Source organism: Haliotis rufescens, unplaced genomic scaffold (genome assembly GCF_023055435.1).
Source record: "Haliotis rufescens isolate VD_foot unplaced genomic scaffold, xgHalRufe1.0.p SCAF_6, whole genome shotgun sequence".
NCBI classification, from domain to species: Eukaryota; Metazoa; Mollusca; class Gastropoda; order Lepetellida; family Haliotidae; genus Haliotis; species Haliotis rufescens.
In genome coordinates, this window is record NW_025964334.1 from 47,420,442 (window position 1) to 47,438,526 (window position 18,085).

General features: G+C 43.3%; 1 protein-coding gene across 5 annotated transcripts in view; it reads right to left on the reverse strand.

Annotated features, from left to right (window-relative positions):
- Positions 1-512: 512 nt before the first annotated feature.
- Positions 513-18,085, reverse strand: part of LOC124146932 (DNA-binding protein RFX6-like) — a 110,846-nt gene continuing 93,273 nt past the window's right edge. For all 5 annotated transcript variants that reach the window (XM_048386222.1, XM_048386220.1, XM_048386219.1 and 2 more), the window contains exons 13-20: positions 16,902-16,996; positions 11,817-11,934; positions 11,342-11,461; positions 7,974-8,167; positions 7,342-7,471; positions 6,302-6,637; positions 5,530-5,733; positions 513-4,715 (exon numbers count right to left, since the gene is read on the reverse strand). In XM_048386222.1, the coding sequence (XP_048242179.1) occupies positions 4,561-4,715; positions 5,530-5,733; positions 6,302-6,637; positions 7,342-7,471; positions 7,974-8,167; positions 11,342-11,461; positions 11,817-11,934; positions 16,902-16,996 (1,352 nt within the window). In that variant the 3' untranslated portion in view covers positions 513-4,560. The remainder of the gene's footprint in view (positions 4,716-5,529; positions 5,734-6,301; positions 6,638-7,341; positions 7,472-7,973; positions 8,168-11,341; positions 11,462-11,816; positions 11,935-16,901; positions 16,997-18,085) is intronic.

An 18,085-nucleotide genomic window follows, 5' to 3' on the forward strand; every position in this document is an offset into this window, starting at 1 on the left:
CCCTTTCATATTAATGAGTATTATTGATACGGTTTAATTATATTCTAAAATTTTCAACACCTACTCTCTGTTTACTGGGAACTTGGACAAAATCAAATTTCAGTCCAGATCTCAAGGAAACTATTAAGCCCAAGCTGACCATGTGGACTACAACTAAATTTTCACGAGCTTTGTATAATCCTGTTATAGATAGAATCTCCAATTCCGTTATATGCCCCTGTTTGAAGCATGTACAGTTCATACCAGTAGCATACCAATATAACTGAAGTCTCTGTTCCCATATATTTTCAGATGAACAATTGCCTCACCTTTGCGTGTGTTTGTGATGGGTGTGACCGTTACGCGACCACCTGGTGTTATCACTATTTGATACAGTGGACTCGTACACTGTTTTAAGCAGACATTTCTTATGAGTATGGAAGGGGATTTGTCGCTTCTTTTTATTGGTAGAAACATATACAAACACATTTCTACCCAGAGATGGTATATCAACATAAAACAAAAGCATTAAATATTTTTCAAGTTTTTATTCAGGTTCAATCTGTGTATTCATATATAGATTAATCAGACAATTCAGTAACCTCCATCATCTATGTCAACAACGACCGTTCAGACACAGAAACACAACAAAACAGTACTGAAGTTTATATAATGGATTGTCCACAGCCCCTTACAACCGAGTAAAACATTGCATATAACACTTGGCAATAGACACATTTATACAGTACAAGAAACAAAACAAAAAGAACACTGTTAAATAAACATATTTTACGTGAAATGAATATTTTGAACATTCTATACCTGATATAATGATCACACTCTGCACTAAGAACATTTCTTGAAGAACTCATTCGCAGGGATGTTCGCATGGACGTTTGGCAACTATATTATTTTACGCTTCTCAGTTTGTGTATCACAATTCATGATAGATGAAAGATAGAGCGAGTTATTTGGCACTGGTCATAGTTACATTCCGATCCAGTCCACAGTGCAGTATCACAATTGTGCAAGGAATGCAGGCAAATATAATAATTGTGGATATTGCTTGTTATTATAATTGCTGTATGTCTATTGCGATGTTTCTTATTGCAGAAGATTTATTCGCAGTCATTGAAAAAACATAAATCTGTCATAAATAATCGTTATTACAGCATAGATTTTTGGCAGTATGTGCCATTATCTACAGCATGAACAGGAACAAAAAATATTTTTTGGAATAATCTATTACGTATCAATATAATTATTCTATTTATAAAAAAAATCATTCCCAGGATTACAAACCAAATTTTCGGGTATGGAATGTTACTCTTTAAGGGTTTACAAGTTTTTGAACACTCTGTAACAATGTCAACTAGAAAGGGTGAGTGAGTTAGTTGGTGAGTTAGTTGGGTTTAAAGTTTGGAGATTATTACTGTATAATCAGGGTGTGCCAGTTTGATAAGGGAGGAAAGTCGTTAGTGATGCAGTTCTTAGGCGTTTACTACATATAATAAGGGCGAAGCTTGATTTAGAACCACAATCATCGGATACTGGCATGACTAAGGGACGCAACTCTGCGAATTGTGGCGCTATTGACGACAGAGCTACCCCAACAACAATGAAATTTGAAAAAGTTATTCAATGAGGATAGATGTAGTCCGATTTTGCAATTTTCCAGCGGTATGACGGCGAGGAACGCCAGAAATGATTGTAGACATGACACCCATGTACATGGGAAATCGAACCCAGGCCTTCGTAGTGTCTATCAATCGCGCAACTAAGCTACCCCACCAACAGCAGGTTCACGGGTTAGGTTAATATACTGGAGTATCACATTCTTGAACAGGTTGTAATACATCTAAATGATATTTCTAGCGATAGAGATTAGTAAACTATTTTCTTTTTAGTTAACGTTTCCGAGAGGTGATCTAAAATGAAAGTGATCGTTATTGTGCATTGATTCAGGGTACAGAATAAAATTAAAATCAGGCACTGACACATCCAAATGTTTCTCGCCATCACAAGGGTAATACAGAACATGTGGTGTGAACGACTATTTTTCAGGATGATCAACACTTTTGATTTTGTCCGGAAAAGAATGATGTCAAACTGTCCGGATATTAAGAATAAGAGTTATCTTTCCTTGTCTAAATTATTTCACCATGGTAACCGTGCATCTGTCCCAGGGAGGGAAATAGTAAAAGGGATATTAAAAAGACTGCATTTGAGCCCAGGGTACACTTGTGTGAGGGTTCGATTCCTACTTGGCCGCAAAGTGCAAACCTAAGTTTTGCCGTGATTTTGTTGGGATATTGCTGAATATGGCGTAGGACATCTTAGTCATTTACGAAGACTCGTAAACGAACTATGTGTAACTAAACCGACAATTAATATAGTCATACATAAACAAATGCCACGCACACTCCACGTAACACACACAATCAACACGGAATCACACCGAATTCGTAACAACAAAGACAAATAAACTCTTCATGGCTCAGAACAAACACAGGACCTAGCATTTGACCTAATGCGGAGCCTGCGGCATTACCTTGCTCATGGCCTAGGGCAGAACCTATGAAATGACCTAGCGCGTGACCTAGAGAGGGAATAATACAGGATAGGGCACATGGCAGTCTTAATGACAATGAAAACACAGTATTCTTCAAATTATTTACAAAACAACAATATATATGTTTATGTTATGTACACTCAGATCTGATCCAACTCACAACTGCGCACATTGGTGCGGCAATATTCCTTGTCTCCGGCAGTAGGCAGCCCTGTACAATGTCATCTAATATCTACCAGCCAGCTCCGGATATGACGAAGTTGGTTATCGCGAATAGTCAGTTAAGACGCATCCAATTTTAATCCCCTGGTTTGAATTCAACGTTATTGTGAATATTGTAACGTCATGTGAATAACGAGTTTCGGAACTAACGAACATATATCAGCGTTCTTGAAATTCGTTATATCCGGAATTGACTGTTGTTAACTCGAATTTATTACAACACACAAGCCCCAATCAGTATGTCCGCGTCCTATAATTATCGGAACCAATTGTAGTTCACACTCTATGGTCACCTGACATAAAAACAATTATGAGATTTTTTACATCGGTTTTATTGTTTAAGAGGTGCTTGGTCCTGACAAATTTACACCCCTACTATGTATTACAGTTTAGTTGTCTGTTAAATCAATTTAAGTTATTGAAAATTAACTGCATACATCACATGAAAACATGGCATAATTTACGGACAGTACATCCTTGATTCAAATTCATTTTTAAATTGGGTTTGTCTCGGCAAATAAGACGTTTGAACCCTCAAACAGACACTGTAGGTGAAACATTTCCGGGATTAGTTATTTCAATGTTTCAACAATGCTCTCATGAGCAAGAGACACCCTTTATGTTACACGAGGCTTTTATAAGACATCTAGGCATGGACGTGAAGTCACAATGATTTATATTTGGAATATGATTTCATAATAATTTTGAAATAATCGAACTTATTATTTAATCTAGCATTATATTTATTTCTTTGGTTGGAATAGTTTCAGTGAGTTTTATTTCAATTTTATATAAGGACATTTTAGGAAACTGAATTTCATTAGCACTTTAAACCTACCATCAACCTTACACATATACACAACCATCATAAATATCATAAAGAAAACATTTTGAATCAAAAACAACTTTACAAAATAAGACAGTCAGCCAAATATATTTACATATTACACACTTCAAATAAAGTTTGTTCCACAGTGAGAATGTAAATCTGTACATCCACAATACAGGGTACGCCAGGCATAAACTTGTATTACCAACGCGTTGTCAACTACAACGGCAGAATTTCTGCGAGGTGAAGTCACAACTAAAACAATTTCCATATAGTTCGTCTCAGGCTGTCTCAGTTATGCATCCTTAGCAGGTGCGGTGGGGTAGTCAAGTCTGTTTGTTGACGTGCCATATAGTTCAAAGTGTGAAGCCTATTTTTATAGGTCCCGTTTTGTTTATTGTCGAATCCTGAACCACTCACTCTAGTGATGATGGTTGAACAGATCCAAGGGCAACAAATATCACCACCGAGTCCGTTGCCATAAATTGGTACCGCAAGTTCAGAAAGTGTTGCTAATGTTCTCAGATTTGTACATCCGATTGCTTCCGGGTACCACCAAAACACGAATTGCTGAACACCTTAGTGACACGTCTCTAACCTTTGGGCACAGTTATGTCTAGAAAGGCTTTCAGTGGAACTGGAATCGCACGGTGAATCATCAATATTTGCTATCCTGGAACCTCTGTCTCCTGCTATCACGCCATGCACTAGGCATGCTGGCGATGTAGGTTCCTCTAGTCCTTCAACATATCAGGTACATAGAGACAGTATGTAGAATCCCTGGGTAATGAGATAATATCTACATACAATACGTTATCCATTGTCTATCTGGTTCTGTAGGGATGATGCTACCAAAGCAGAGTTGTCTCTGTAATGAGCGCGATCATGTCCTCATCGAACGCATGTCGGTCATGCAAGCTCTGGTAGAGAGCCGGCCTATCTGGATGTCCTTGGTGGGTTAGAAGCATCCCTTGTTGGCCTCGGACATGAAGACTGTGTTGATGGAGGGGAGGGGGCCGGGATCGCCGTAGGTGGAGGCCATATCGTGGTCCCCCGCCATCATCCCCGTCATGTTCAGGAAGTCTTCCCCCAGTTGGTGAACAGGCTGGTGAACTGAAACAATGAAGGTTATAAGAACTGTTATACCACCAGTAAAGCATCTAAACCAACGAACAGTGAACATTCGAAACAACTGAACTGGCATATCAATGGACCGCTCCAGCAACATTCCAGCTATATGATGGCGGTCTGTAAATAAATCGAGTCTGGACCAGGCAATCCAGTGATTGACATCATGAGCATCGACCTTCGCAATTGGGTTAAGATGACATGCACGAACCAAGTCAGCGAGCCTGACCAGGCGATCCCGTGAGTCGCATCTTACGACAATCCAGGTCGCCTTTTAGGGCAAGAATAAACAACTGAAAAGTAACATCATTGAACAGATAAATAATTTAGCTTAACAAATGAATCGTAAACTTGATAAACACTGACTTGTAATTTTGTCATAATTAAAAGGTAAAGTAACTAAACAAAGTCTGGCAATGATAAACACCAGGGCTGTACATCAAGGTCTGTTACGGTTAAAACATATTTACATCATCGGACCACGGACTGAAAAATTAAACACCTGAATTGCTGTACGCTATTTATCTAATGTGCGCGTGAAGGTACATACGTATATGTATATATACATACACATGTAATACCTAGGCATACTTTGTTGACCAGAAAACCTTCACAGTAAATGGTCACGTTCGGATTCTGTGGCCTAAAGGATCCCAGCACTAGTATAGTGAGTCAGTAAGTGAGTGCATGGACACATGTAACACCAAAGTTTCAGCTATTTATAGCGATTGATGTTGGTCACCCGAATCACTGATCACGACCAACAAAGCTTTGACATATCGTTGTGTTTACTCCTCACCTGCATGAGGTGGGGTGTGGCATGTGGCTGGGCTCCCGTTTCCATACATAGAAGTCGGGTCCTTTGATCTGTGAGGCCGTTCCAGGATGTAGGGGGGTGCGTCCCCGATATCGGTTGGGTAGTGAGTGGGCGTGGGCCTCTGTTGGATCACCGACACGTGCTCTACAAGCTTTGGCTGAGGGTAGGAGGGACCCCCGAAAAAGTCTGAAAACAGTAAACTTTGTGTTGAATTATATAGAAATATACATACGACATTTCTTAATTTGTCAGATATAACATACATCTAGCCGTTTTGAAAGATACTGTTCGGAAAATGGCAAGAAAAGTATTGAAAGAGAATCAAAACGTTTTACCCCTTATTACACCAAACATAAATGAAAAATACACCATATCAGCCAAATATTACCTTCATAGCCACATATATTTGGGGTTAACGCTGCTTAGAAAGTGACGCAGATAGCAGACGTAAGGTGTTGACAAATCAAGGATTATAATCAGGGAAAATCTGGGATTCGAGACCACAACCAACATATCCCAGCACAACAAAGGGACACAACTCTGCACGTTGTCCTCTACAATTATTGATCAAAGACTAAATTGGGGAAGGTCTTCAGATAAGGAAACAATGAAAGTAAACGTTACTCCGTAAGCATAATGCCAGAGAACATTTTTAACTTTGAGTTTGCAAAATTCAAAGCAATTTTAATTCAATCAAATTGTTAAAATATACACATATATACATGAAGAAGTAGCCAACAGCGTTATTTCTTACCTTGGTTCTGGTAGCCTCCGGTCGTGTTGAAAGCAGACGTACTTTGTACAACATTAAATGCGCTTCCGCTTCCGGTTGAACTGTTGTTATGAGACGAGTAGTTTGATTGGCTCACTGGTGGGTATCCCGTCATGCTAGAAGAGGGGTAGTACGCATCCACGGGAAACTGCTGCTCGGGGTAGCTGTACGGCTCCATGTCGTTCTTCAGGTTGTAGGGACTGGGGCTGTAGGGCAGGGAGTTGGGGGGACCCCTGAACGCTGCACCGTAGGAGACTGGGGGGTATGCCACCGGACCCATGTATGATGCGTTGCCGGGGCCATAATCACTGTGTTGAGCTGTTACGAAAAGAAAAGAGAAATGAAACGATTCTTGCTCTGGGGTTAAACGAAATTACAGTTACGCTGATAAGAACTCATTACTCGAAGTAAATTAATGCATTTCGTCTTAAACGGTATTTCGAGTTAAATGGAGATGGAATTAACGAGGTTTTGCTGAATATGAAACCTTTGCTTCTACTTATGCTTCAATGTTTTTATTAAAACGACAATGTTTCTATATCATCAATTGGACGTTTCTGTGAAAATCGAAACCAGAGCTGAAGCTATATATCATCGGTTCTATGTGTTAACAAAGTATCTGAGATGCCATTTAGCCGTGTAATTCCCGATGAGCTTAATTGCACTATTGAATGAAACTTCAAAGTAGGCCAATAATCATTTTTCTATTATTTCTAACACAAAAAGCATCTTCTAATTTTAAAGGAAACCGATCCTATGTTTTGGGAAATGAGAACAAGTCTTGGTTTGTTTTACACCGCACACAGAAATATTCCACCTGAATGACGGCGGTCTGTAAATAATTCGAGTCTTGACCAGACAATCCAGTGATCACGCCGTCCGGGTACGATGACACGCAAGTCACCCAGCCAGACCACTCGATCTATTTGGTAGCCTCTTACGACCAGCATACGACCAGCATAGGTTGCTGGTGGCCAATACTAACCAGGAACCAAACAGAAGAAGCAGAAGTGATGGATTACCTAGGTATGCGTTGGTATGCGTTGGGTTGTAGCCCATGTTGTTCTGGTTGATGACGGAGGTGCGGATGGGGTTGACCACGATGGGGGAGATTGGAGGCGTTAACATTTGATTGTTGCCGGCAGAGGCAGTCTACAAAGTGAAGAACATGATTATCAACGGTACCATTAGTTTCCGGTGTGGTTCTTTACTATTGACACACTTACTTAATCATTATGACTAACGCTCACAGACACACACACAGACACACACATAGGCACACATACACAGACACACACATAGAGACACAGACACACACAGACACACACATAGAGACACAGACATACACATAGAGACACAGTCACACACAGACGAACATACACCGACACTCAAACAGACACAGACAAAGAGACACACACAGAAACATACACACACGGACACACACAGAGACACCGAAAGAGAGACACACACACACACACACACACACACACACACACACACACACACACACACACACACACACACACACACACACACACACACACACACACACACACACACACCAGGAGACCACATAAACACACCCACATACACAGAGACAAACAGATACACACACAAGGAGACCCAGCACATGTATGCCAGTTACGACACGTACCATGGAGGTGAGAGAACTGAGGTGCGGGGAGATGGGGTAGGGGTCACGGTTGTGCATGGGGTTGTAGTGTCCGTCTGGGTCAAGGTAGTTCTCGCGCTTCACACTTCCGGGTCTCGAAGGATTGTTCCTGTTTGGGTTGGCGACAAAACACGTGCTTGGTCCTTGAGCAAGAATAGGTTTCGTGCCTTGGTCATCTGAAATGGCATTGAATAGATCAGTAATATTGCGCGTAGTTTTGAAGTTCTATAGCATTGTTTTGCAGTGCTGTATTTGTGTTATCAGATATGATATCAACAAAATGGTTGGTTGTTCTGAAAGTCGCAGAGACCCTTCTCGGCTTCGCGTGTGTCTTTGTGTCATCTGTGTGTGTCCACCTACCCAGCTTCATGTGTGTGTCCACCTACCCAGCTTCATGTGTGTGTCCACCTACCCAGCATCACGTGTGTTCCCTTACCTGGCTTCATGTGTGTGTCCACCTACCCAGCTTCATGTGTGTTCCCTTACCTGGCTTCATGTGTGTGTCCACCTACCAAGCTTCATGTGTGTGTCCACCTACCCAGCTTCACGTGTGTTCCCTTACCTGGCTTCATGTGTGTGTCCACCTACCCAGCTTCATGTGTGTGTCCACCTACCCAGCTTCACGTGTGTTCCCTTACCTGGCTTCATGTGTGTGTCCACCTACCCAGCTTCATCTGTGTTCCCTTACCTGGCTTCATGTGTGTGTCCACCTACCCAGCTTCATGTGTGTGTCCACCTACCCAGCTTCACGTGTGTTCCCTTACCTGGCTTCATGTGTGTGTCCACCTACCCAGCTTCATGTGTGTGTCCACCTACCCAGCTTCACGTGTGTTCCCTTACCTGGCTTCATGTGTGTGTCCACCTACCCAGCTTCATGTGTGTGTCCACCTACCCAGCTTCACGTGTGTTCCCTTACCTGGCTTCATGTGTGTGTCCACCTACCCAGCTTCATGTGTGTTCCCTTACCTGGCTTCATGTGTGTGTCCACCTACCAAGCTTCATGTGTGTGTCCACCTACCCAGCTTCACGTGTGTTCCCTTACCTGGCTTCATGTGTGTGTCCACCTACCCAGCTTCATGTGTGTGTCCACCTACCCAGCTTCACGTGTGTTCCCTTACCTGGCTTCATGTGTGTGTCCACCTACCCAGCTTCATGTGTGTTCCCTTACCTGGCGTCATGTGTGTGTCCACCTACCAAGCTTCATGTGTGTGTCCACCTACCCAGCTTCACGTGTGTTCCCTTACCTGGCTTCATGTGTGTGTCCACCTACCCAGCTTCATGTGTGTGTCCATCTACCCAGCTTCACGTGTGTTCCCTTACCTGGCTTCATGTGTGTGTCCACCTACCAAGCTTCATGTGTGTTCCCTTACCGGGCTTCATGTGTGTGTCCACCTACCCAGCTTCCCCCCACATAGCTTCATGTGTGTGTCCACCTACCTGGCTTCATGCGTATGTCCACCTACCTGGCTTCATGTGTGTGTCCACCTACCTGGCTTCACGTGTGTGTCCTTCTACCTGGCTTCATGTGTGTGTCCACCTACCTGGCTTCACGTGTGTCCACCTACCTGGCTTCACGTGTGTGTCCACCTACCCAGCTTCCCCCCACATAGCTTCATGTGTGTGTCCACCTACCTGGCTTCATGTGTGTGTCCTTCTACCTGGCTTCATGTGTGTGTCCTTCTACCTGGCTTCATGTGTGTGTCCACCTACCTGGCTTCACGTGTGTCCTTCTACCTGGCTTCATGTGTGTGTCCACCTACCTGGCTTCATGTGTGTGTCCAGCTACCTGGCTTCATGTGTGTGTCCACCTACCTGGCTTCATGCGTGTGTCCATCTACCTTGCTTCATGTGTGTGTCCACCTACCTGGCTTCATGTGTGTGTCCACCTACCTGGCTTCATGCGTGTGTCCAGCTATCTGGCTTCATGTGTGTGTCCACCTACCTGGCTTCATGCGTGTGTCCATCTACCTGGCTTCATGTGTATGTCCACCTACCTGGCTTCATGTGTATGTCCATCTACCTGGCTTCATGTGTGTGTCCAGCTACCTGGCTTCATGTGTATGTCCACCTACCTGGCTTCATGTGTATGTCCATCTACCTGGCTTCATGTGTGTGTCCATCTACCTGGCTTCATGTGTGTGTCCTTCTACCTGGCTTCATGTGTATGTCCACCTACCTGGCTTTATGTGTGTGTCCATCTACCTGGCTTCACGTGTGTGTCCTTCTACCTGGCTTCATGTGTGTGTCCACCTACCTGGCTTCATGTGTATGTCCACCTACCTGGCTTCATGTGTGTGTCCATCTACCTGGCTTCACGTGTGTGTCCACCTACCTGGCTTCATGTGTGTGTCCTTCTACCCAGCTTCATGTGTGTGTCCAGCTACCTGGCTTCATGTGTGTGTCCAGCTACCTGGCTTCATGTGTGTGTCCAGCTACCTGGCTTCATGTGTGTGTCCTTCTACCGAGCTTCATGTGTGTGTCCTTCTACCTGGCTTCATGTGTGTGTCCTTCTACCTGGCTTCATGTGTGTGTCCATCTACCTGGCTTCATGTGTGTGTCCACCTACCTGGCTTCACGTGTGTGTCCACCTACCTGGCTTCATGTGTGTGTCCATCTACCTGGCTTCATGTGTGTGTCCATCTACCTGGCTTCACGTGTGTGTCCACCTACCCAGCTTCCCCCCACATAGCTTCATGTGTGTGTCCACCTACCTGGCGTCATGTGTGTGTCCACCTACCTGGCTTCACGTGTGTGTCCTTCTACCTGGCTTCATGTGTGTGTCCACCTACCTGGCTTCATGTGTGTGTCCACCTACCTGGCTTCATGTGTGTGTCCAGCTACCTGGCTTCATGTGTGTGTCCACCTACCTGGCTTCATGTGTGTGTCCACCTACCTGGCTTCATGTGTGTGTCCACCTACCTGGCTTCATGTGTGTGTCCATCTACCTGGCTTCATGTGTGATTCCATCTACCTGGCTTCATGTGTGTGTCCTTCTACCTGGCTTCAAGTGTGTGTCCTTCTACCTGGCTTCATGTGTGTGTCCATCTACCTGGCTTCATGTGTGTGTCCTTCTACCTGGCTTCATGTGTATGTCCTTCTACCTGGCTTCATGTGTGTGTCCACCTACCCAGCTTCCCCCCACATAGCTTCATGCTTATGTCCACCTACCTGGCTTCACGTGTGTGTCCACCTACCTGGCTTCATGTGTGTGTCCACCTACCTGGCTTCATGTGTGTGTCCACCTACCTGGCTTCATGTGTGTGTCCACCTACCTGGCTTCATGCGTGTGTCCACCTACCCAGCTTCATGTGTGTATCCTTCTACCCAGCTTCACGTGTGAGTCCACCTACCTGGCTTCATGTGTTTGTCCAGCAGTGTCTGCAGCTCCGCCTCCTTCTCGTTGTGAAGCTGAGACTCCACGGCCAGGAGGACGTACTCATCCAGCAGCATGCGGATCAGGTGAAAGGAGCCTGTCATGACGTACCATTAGTTACTCAGACATACCCTGTTTAGCTACAATGCGCCCTTTGCGTTAATACTGTTTCAAGTCTATAATTAGGGGTTACCTACGGAAGCCTTTTAGACCCCTTGTTTCTTTCGTTTTTTGCACGTTTTTTTTAAATTGCACGATATATACGTTGAAAGTGTAAGTTAAAATCTAATGGATACCTATGCTATAGCATTTGTCAATCGGAACATGACAATAGACATTTATTTTACTTTGAGAGAATTGTAGACACTGATAATGAGCTTGTACTACTGCACACTAAGGATCAGCTGGATGGCTCTATTTAACATAAACGGCACCAGACGTGGTTTGCTTACCGAAACTTTGAGCGTTGTTTAATGTCAAATTGTGCATGACTCTTGCTCCAAAGAAAGACCACTTCAAGAGAAATTCTTGTGCTCGTTTCTTAAAGGATCTTCCATTTTGTTTACTCGGCTGAAAGAAAAAAAGACCATTAGAACACATGTAAATAAGATTGCGAATACGCTACCTTAAAAAGATTGATAATATATTTTATGACGATTTTTATTTTTATTTTGAGATGAGGTCACCAGTAGACTTATTGACCAGTGTGGTCTAGAACAGGTATGCCAATGATTGATCATGTGAGTGTAACAACAGTCACAAAGTGTGGTTCATCTGGAGTATCCAGATGTGACTATTTGACAACATCACAAAGTGTGGTTTATCTGGGGAACCCAGCTGTGACTGTCTGACATCGTCACAAAGTTAGGTTTATCTGGGACACCCAGCTGTGACTGTCTGACAACATCACAAGGTGTGGTTTATCTGGGGAACCCAGCTGTGACTGTCATACAACATCACAAGGTGTGGTTCATCTGGGACACCCAGCTGTGACTGTCTGACAACATCACAAGGTGTGGATTATCTGGGACACCCAGCTGTGACTGTCTGACAACATCACAAGGTGTGGTTTATCTGGGACTCCCAACTGTGACTGTCTGACAATATCACAAAGTGTGGTTTATCTGGGACACCCAGCTGTGACTGTCTGACAGCATCACAAGGTGTGGTTTATCATGGACACCCAACTGTGACTGTCTGACATCATCACAAGGTGTGGTTTATCTGGGGTACCCAGGTGTGCCTGTCTGACATCATCACAAAGTGTGGTTTATCTGGGACACCAAGCTGTGACTGTCTGACAACATCACAAGGTGTGGTTTATCATGGACACCCAACTGTGACTGTCTGACAACATCACAAGGTGTGGTTTATCTGGGAAACCCAGCTGTGACTGTCTGACATCATCACAAGGTGTGGTTTATCTTGGACACCCAGCTGTGAGTATCTGACAACATCACAAGGTGTGGTTTATCTGGGACACCCAACTGTGACTGTCTGACATCATCACAAAGTGTGGTTTATCTGGGACACCCAACTGTGACTGTCTGACATCATCACAAGGTGTGGTTTATCTGGGACACCCAGCTGTGACTGTCTGACATCGTCACAAGGTGTGGTTTATCTGGGGTACCCAGCTGTGACTGTCTGACAACATCACAAGGTGTGGTTTATCTGGGACACCCAACTGTGACTGTCTGACATCATCATAAAGTGTGGTTTATCTGGGACACCCAACTGTGACTGTCTGACAACATCACAAGGTGTTGTTTATCTGGGACACCCAACTGTGACTGTCTGACAACATCACAAGGTGTTGTTTATCTGGGACACCCAACTGTGACTGTCTGACATCATCACAAAGTGTGGTTTATCTGGGACACCCAGCTGTGACTGTCTGACATCGTCACAAGGTGTGGTTTATCTGGGGAACCCAGCTGTGACTGTCTGACAACATCACAAGGTGTTGTTTATCTGGGACACCCAACTGTGACTGTCTGACAACATCACAAGGTGCTGTTTATCTGGGACACCCAACTGTGACTGTCTGACATCATCACAAAGTGTGGTTTATCTGGGACACCCAGCTGTGACTGTCTGACATCATCACAAGGTGTGGTCTATCTTGGACACCCAGCTGTGAGTGTCTGACAACATCACAAGGTGTGGTTTATCTGGGACACCCAACTGTGACTGTCTGACATCATCACAAGGTGTGGTTTATCTGGGGTACCCAGGTGTGCCTGTCTGACATCGTCACAAAGTGTGGTTTATCTGGGGTAACCAGCTGTGACTGTCTGACAACATCACAGGGTGTGGTTTATCTGGGGTACCCAGCTGTGACTTTCTGGCAAAATGAAAGTGTGAGGTTTATATAGGATTCCTGCAATGATTCGCCTTTACCGAAGTACTGCATTATCTGAGGTACAAAGATGTCACTGTGTCTGACAACAGTTCTGGATTATAGGGTACCGGTATATCATTGGTACCAAGCTGCAACTGTGTGTGACAACAGTGCTGGTTTGTCCGGTATTTCTGTATCTGATTCAGATTCGATTGCTTGCAACCGACACCACATAGTTCCAACACCTTTGAATTCACCGTTTCCATCTTTCGCTCGTTTACCGCAGTATGTAAATGAAGCGGACTTAAAATCTCCACCACGCTTTCACCGAAGCTCCTTAACTGTGACACCGCGTTGCGTGGACTCTACACGCACCATCAAGGGGCCCCTTCACCTGGAGGTTTTGCGTGTTCGAGTGGGAGCTTTTTCTCATTCTCCCTGTCAGATGTAGGACTCGATGGGATATAGGAGCTAACGGCGGGCGCCAAGTCTTCCCGACACCCACTTCAAGGGATATTGGCGTGCATGCTATTCCATAAACAGGGAAATAGCCTGACATTTAAATCAATATTAAACTTTGTTTCAACGCGAACCAAGACTGAACAAGTTATATGCATTAAAGTATGTTTTTAAAGTATGCACTCTGCGAGTGTAAGCACTTGTCACTTAAACAGACATACTGGGTGTCGTAACATGTGTTTGCATGTCCGGTAGTTTTATGAACTGCTAAGCATGACATGGAATCACGAATTCTTTTGAACGATATTCATGCATTTAAATCCATAATTATCATGTTTGATCATGAATATTGTTTGTTTCATAAAATGTAATACATTACATGAAATCATGATTGTTTTTTCAATATTCGTAAATTGACATATGCTAATAATACACAAACCTACACAATATTTTGGCATGAAATCATAAATAATTTTCGTATGCATGTGTGTATTTACAATACGTTATAAGCATTTATATGTCAGCCTCGTCTTAAAAAAATGTGAAAAGTGACACGAAATTGTAAAAATATTAATGAAATATTGGTATTCATTTATAATGCAATTTAAAACAATTGCCAAATACTGGCCATGTCTTTTGTCTTAAATATTTGAAATTATATTATATATTTAACAAATATATGCTTTCTTCTATATATCATATTGATATCGTTATCCCTTTGTTCAAAGTGTTGTATTTGATTTCGCCCTGGTTTCGGTGAATTATTTCCTTGGCTATGCCGATGTCACGCCGTTAGTAAACTGCGACTGTTTAAAAAACCCATCATCCGACAAAAAAAAAACACACAAAAAAATCCCCTTTTTTATTTTACTTTCATTACATTATACAGGATATTCATTTTCAGAAAGACATAACCAACGTTTAAGGGTAGATGCAATTATTGTTCGAGAGTAAACATATTTTATTTATACTGCCGAACAATGCCCTTTGCATTTTTATCAAACCCTGTACTTCAACTTACTCAACGAACAAACAAGTTTCCTACCGACAAACCCTTATTTTGAAATTTATGAAATCGAAACCACTTGAATTTAACGTTAAATTCTGTATAATGTTTCAGTTTCAGAATAATTTGAAGTAAGGGTGTTCTTCAGTGACGCTTCTCACACTATAAGGGGTATTATTTATTCGCCAGCTTGTTGTTCCCAAATTTCACCCGTACTAAAATATAATAACCCTATCCCCGATTTAACAAGATTAACCCCTCTATGTCAGTATATCTATAGCATCTTGATTGATGGCCGCGCACCACCAATACCCGAGTCGCGAACTTCAACAAGAGTTATCACCCACACTCCATGCAGAATGACATAATCCCTTCTCAACCCAGACAAACCTTCACCACCATACCACCGCTGTGGAAGATGATATTCTTAATACACACGCGCCATATAAGCGAATTGAGAATGCGATAGTTAAAACGTGAAAACAAGCCGACTAAATACGAATAATATCATGTCTTAACACTTCAGCCTTTGCTTGCGGATCATGGACACTCGAAAGAGTCCATTTAAGCCCGATTATGCTTGTTTTTTTCCCTTGTACAATGACTTCCTTTATCAATATTTGACAACGGTACCGAAAATATTCGTTGGCTTTTATAACCCTCTGAATTTGTTTGGTGCGATTTAAAACTCCTGGACGATCTAAGTCTTCTCTAAAAGGGTCTAAGTTGTCCCCTTAAAGCCAAATTAGGAGGGTTGGAGTAATCCTCTAAATACTTTACTTAAAAGCTTACACTGTTATGGGGAGATACATATGTAATCACGCGTCAGACTAAAGTCGCTGTGGCCTACCTAATGGGTTGGTAAGTGAGTTGTGTAGATGGTCGTTCGATAACAACATGAGGGCTCCTTATTGTTCAAATAACGCCGTTGCTTGGATTAAAGTAACAAAAACAATTCAAATATCACTTGTATTTATTTGAGAGCTGTGTTATTCAGTTTAGGAATAAACTAAACAAATAATTACAATTTGCATTCTAGAAGTCCAGAACAAAGGCTTACGACAACAAGACACAGTTTAAAGACTCTCGACTTGCTATTGATGTTGGTGTACGTGCAAAACATCCAATGTGTCAGTAATCGGTTTGATTGATCGATGATCACTCGGTTTACAGTGTTTCCATATCATCGAGTCAAGATTATGAACTGTGTCTGTGGTGATCCACTTTACTTATGGACCAACCGTTTTATCTACTAATAGGGGGGAGGGGGGAGGTAGGGTTGGGGATGTTTGTTCGTGGACAGGTTATGCCTTCGGTCACTGCTTTAAATCACGTAATTTATTTTGACAGGATAAACAACATGTCTAGCGAACAAAACCTGGTTTCTAGCATTTCTTGAAAAATATCTTTTCAAATCAATCCTAGACCCACGATTCTGCCCGTGTTGTTTATCTCTGATGGAGAATGAAAGTAACTTCTTGTGGGATGAACAATAAAAATTTGAAATTTGAAACTTTTAAACCCTTTGAATTTTTACATCGGCTATTGCAATTCTCGTCAGTCTCTACACAACACAACATATGTACACATGAGGTAGGACGTTTGATTAATGAGCTTAACATTACACAATGATAAATAAAACGATCTGTTACCTTTGCCTCAAGTATATAGCAAGGTTGATGAAAGGGGGGTTCAGTTTAAAGAGGTGAGTGTCTAGGGAGAGCGTACCTTGATGACCTTTTGCTCCACCACTGTGTCAAGCCACTCGGTGAACGCCTCTACGGTAGCCTGTTTACGTAACAATTCTTTAAACTCTCGTAAAACTGAAACAAATTTAAAAACATATCTTAACATGGATGCATAAAATGAAGTAGCACGATGTAATTATATCATATGGGGATATTTGGGGTCTCTTTTGGCCCTGGTGTGCCCAACACGGTTGCCTTTTCTGTCGGGGCGTCTTCTCGGTGATGTATTGTCTGTTCTGTCATCAATTCCCCAGAGGGTGACCTGTTCTGTATTGCATTCCCCAGAGGTGCCCTAGCTGTTCTGTCATCAATTCCCAAGAGGGTGACCCGTTCTGTCATGAATTCCCCAGAGGGTGCTCTGTTCTGTCATGGATTCCCCAGAGGGTGCCCTGTTCTGTCATAGATGGCCCAGAGGTGCCCTGTTCTACCATTTGTTCCCCTGAGGGTGACCTGTTCTGTCATGAATTCCCCAGAGGGTGCCCTGTTCTGTCATCAATTCCCCAGAGGGTGACCTGTTCTGTCATGAATTCCCCAGAGGGTGCCCTGTTCTGTCATGAATTCCCCAGAGGGTGCCCTGTTCTGTCATGAATTCCCCAGAAGGTGCCCTGTTCTACCATTTATTCCCCTGAGGGTGACCTGTTCTGTCATCAATTCCCTAGAGGGTGCCCTGTTCTGTCATCAATTTCCCAGAGGGTGACCTGTTCTGTCATGAATTCCCCAGGGGGTGACCTGTTCTGTCATCAATTTCCCAGAGGGTGACCTGTTCTGTCATGAATTCCCCAGAGGGTGCCCTGTTCTGTCATGAATTCCCCAGAAGGTGCCCTGTTCTACCATTTATTCCCCAGAGGGTGACCTGTTCTGTATTGCATTCCCCAGAGGTGCCCTAGCTCTTCTGTCATCAATTCCCAAGAGGGTGACCCGTTCTGTCATGAATTCCCCAGAGGGTGCTCTGTTCTGTCATGGATTCCCCAGAGGGTGCCCTGTTCTGTCATAGATGCCCCAGAGGGTGCCCTGTTCTACCATTTGTTCCCCTGAGGGTGACCTGTTCTGTCATGAATTCCCCAGAGGGTGCCCTGTTCTGTCATCAATTCCCCAGAGGGTGACCTGTTCTGTCATGAATTCCCCAGAGGGTGACCTGTTCTGTCATGAATTCCCCAGAGGGTG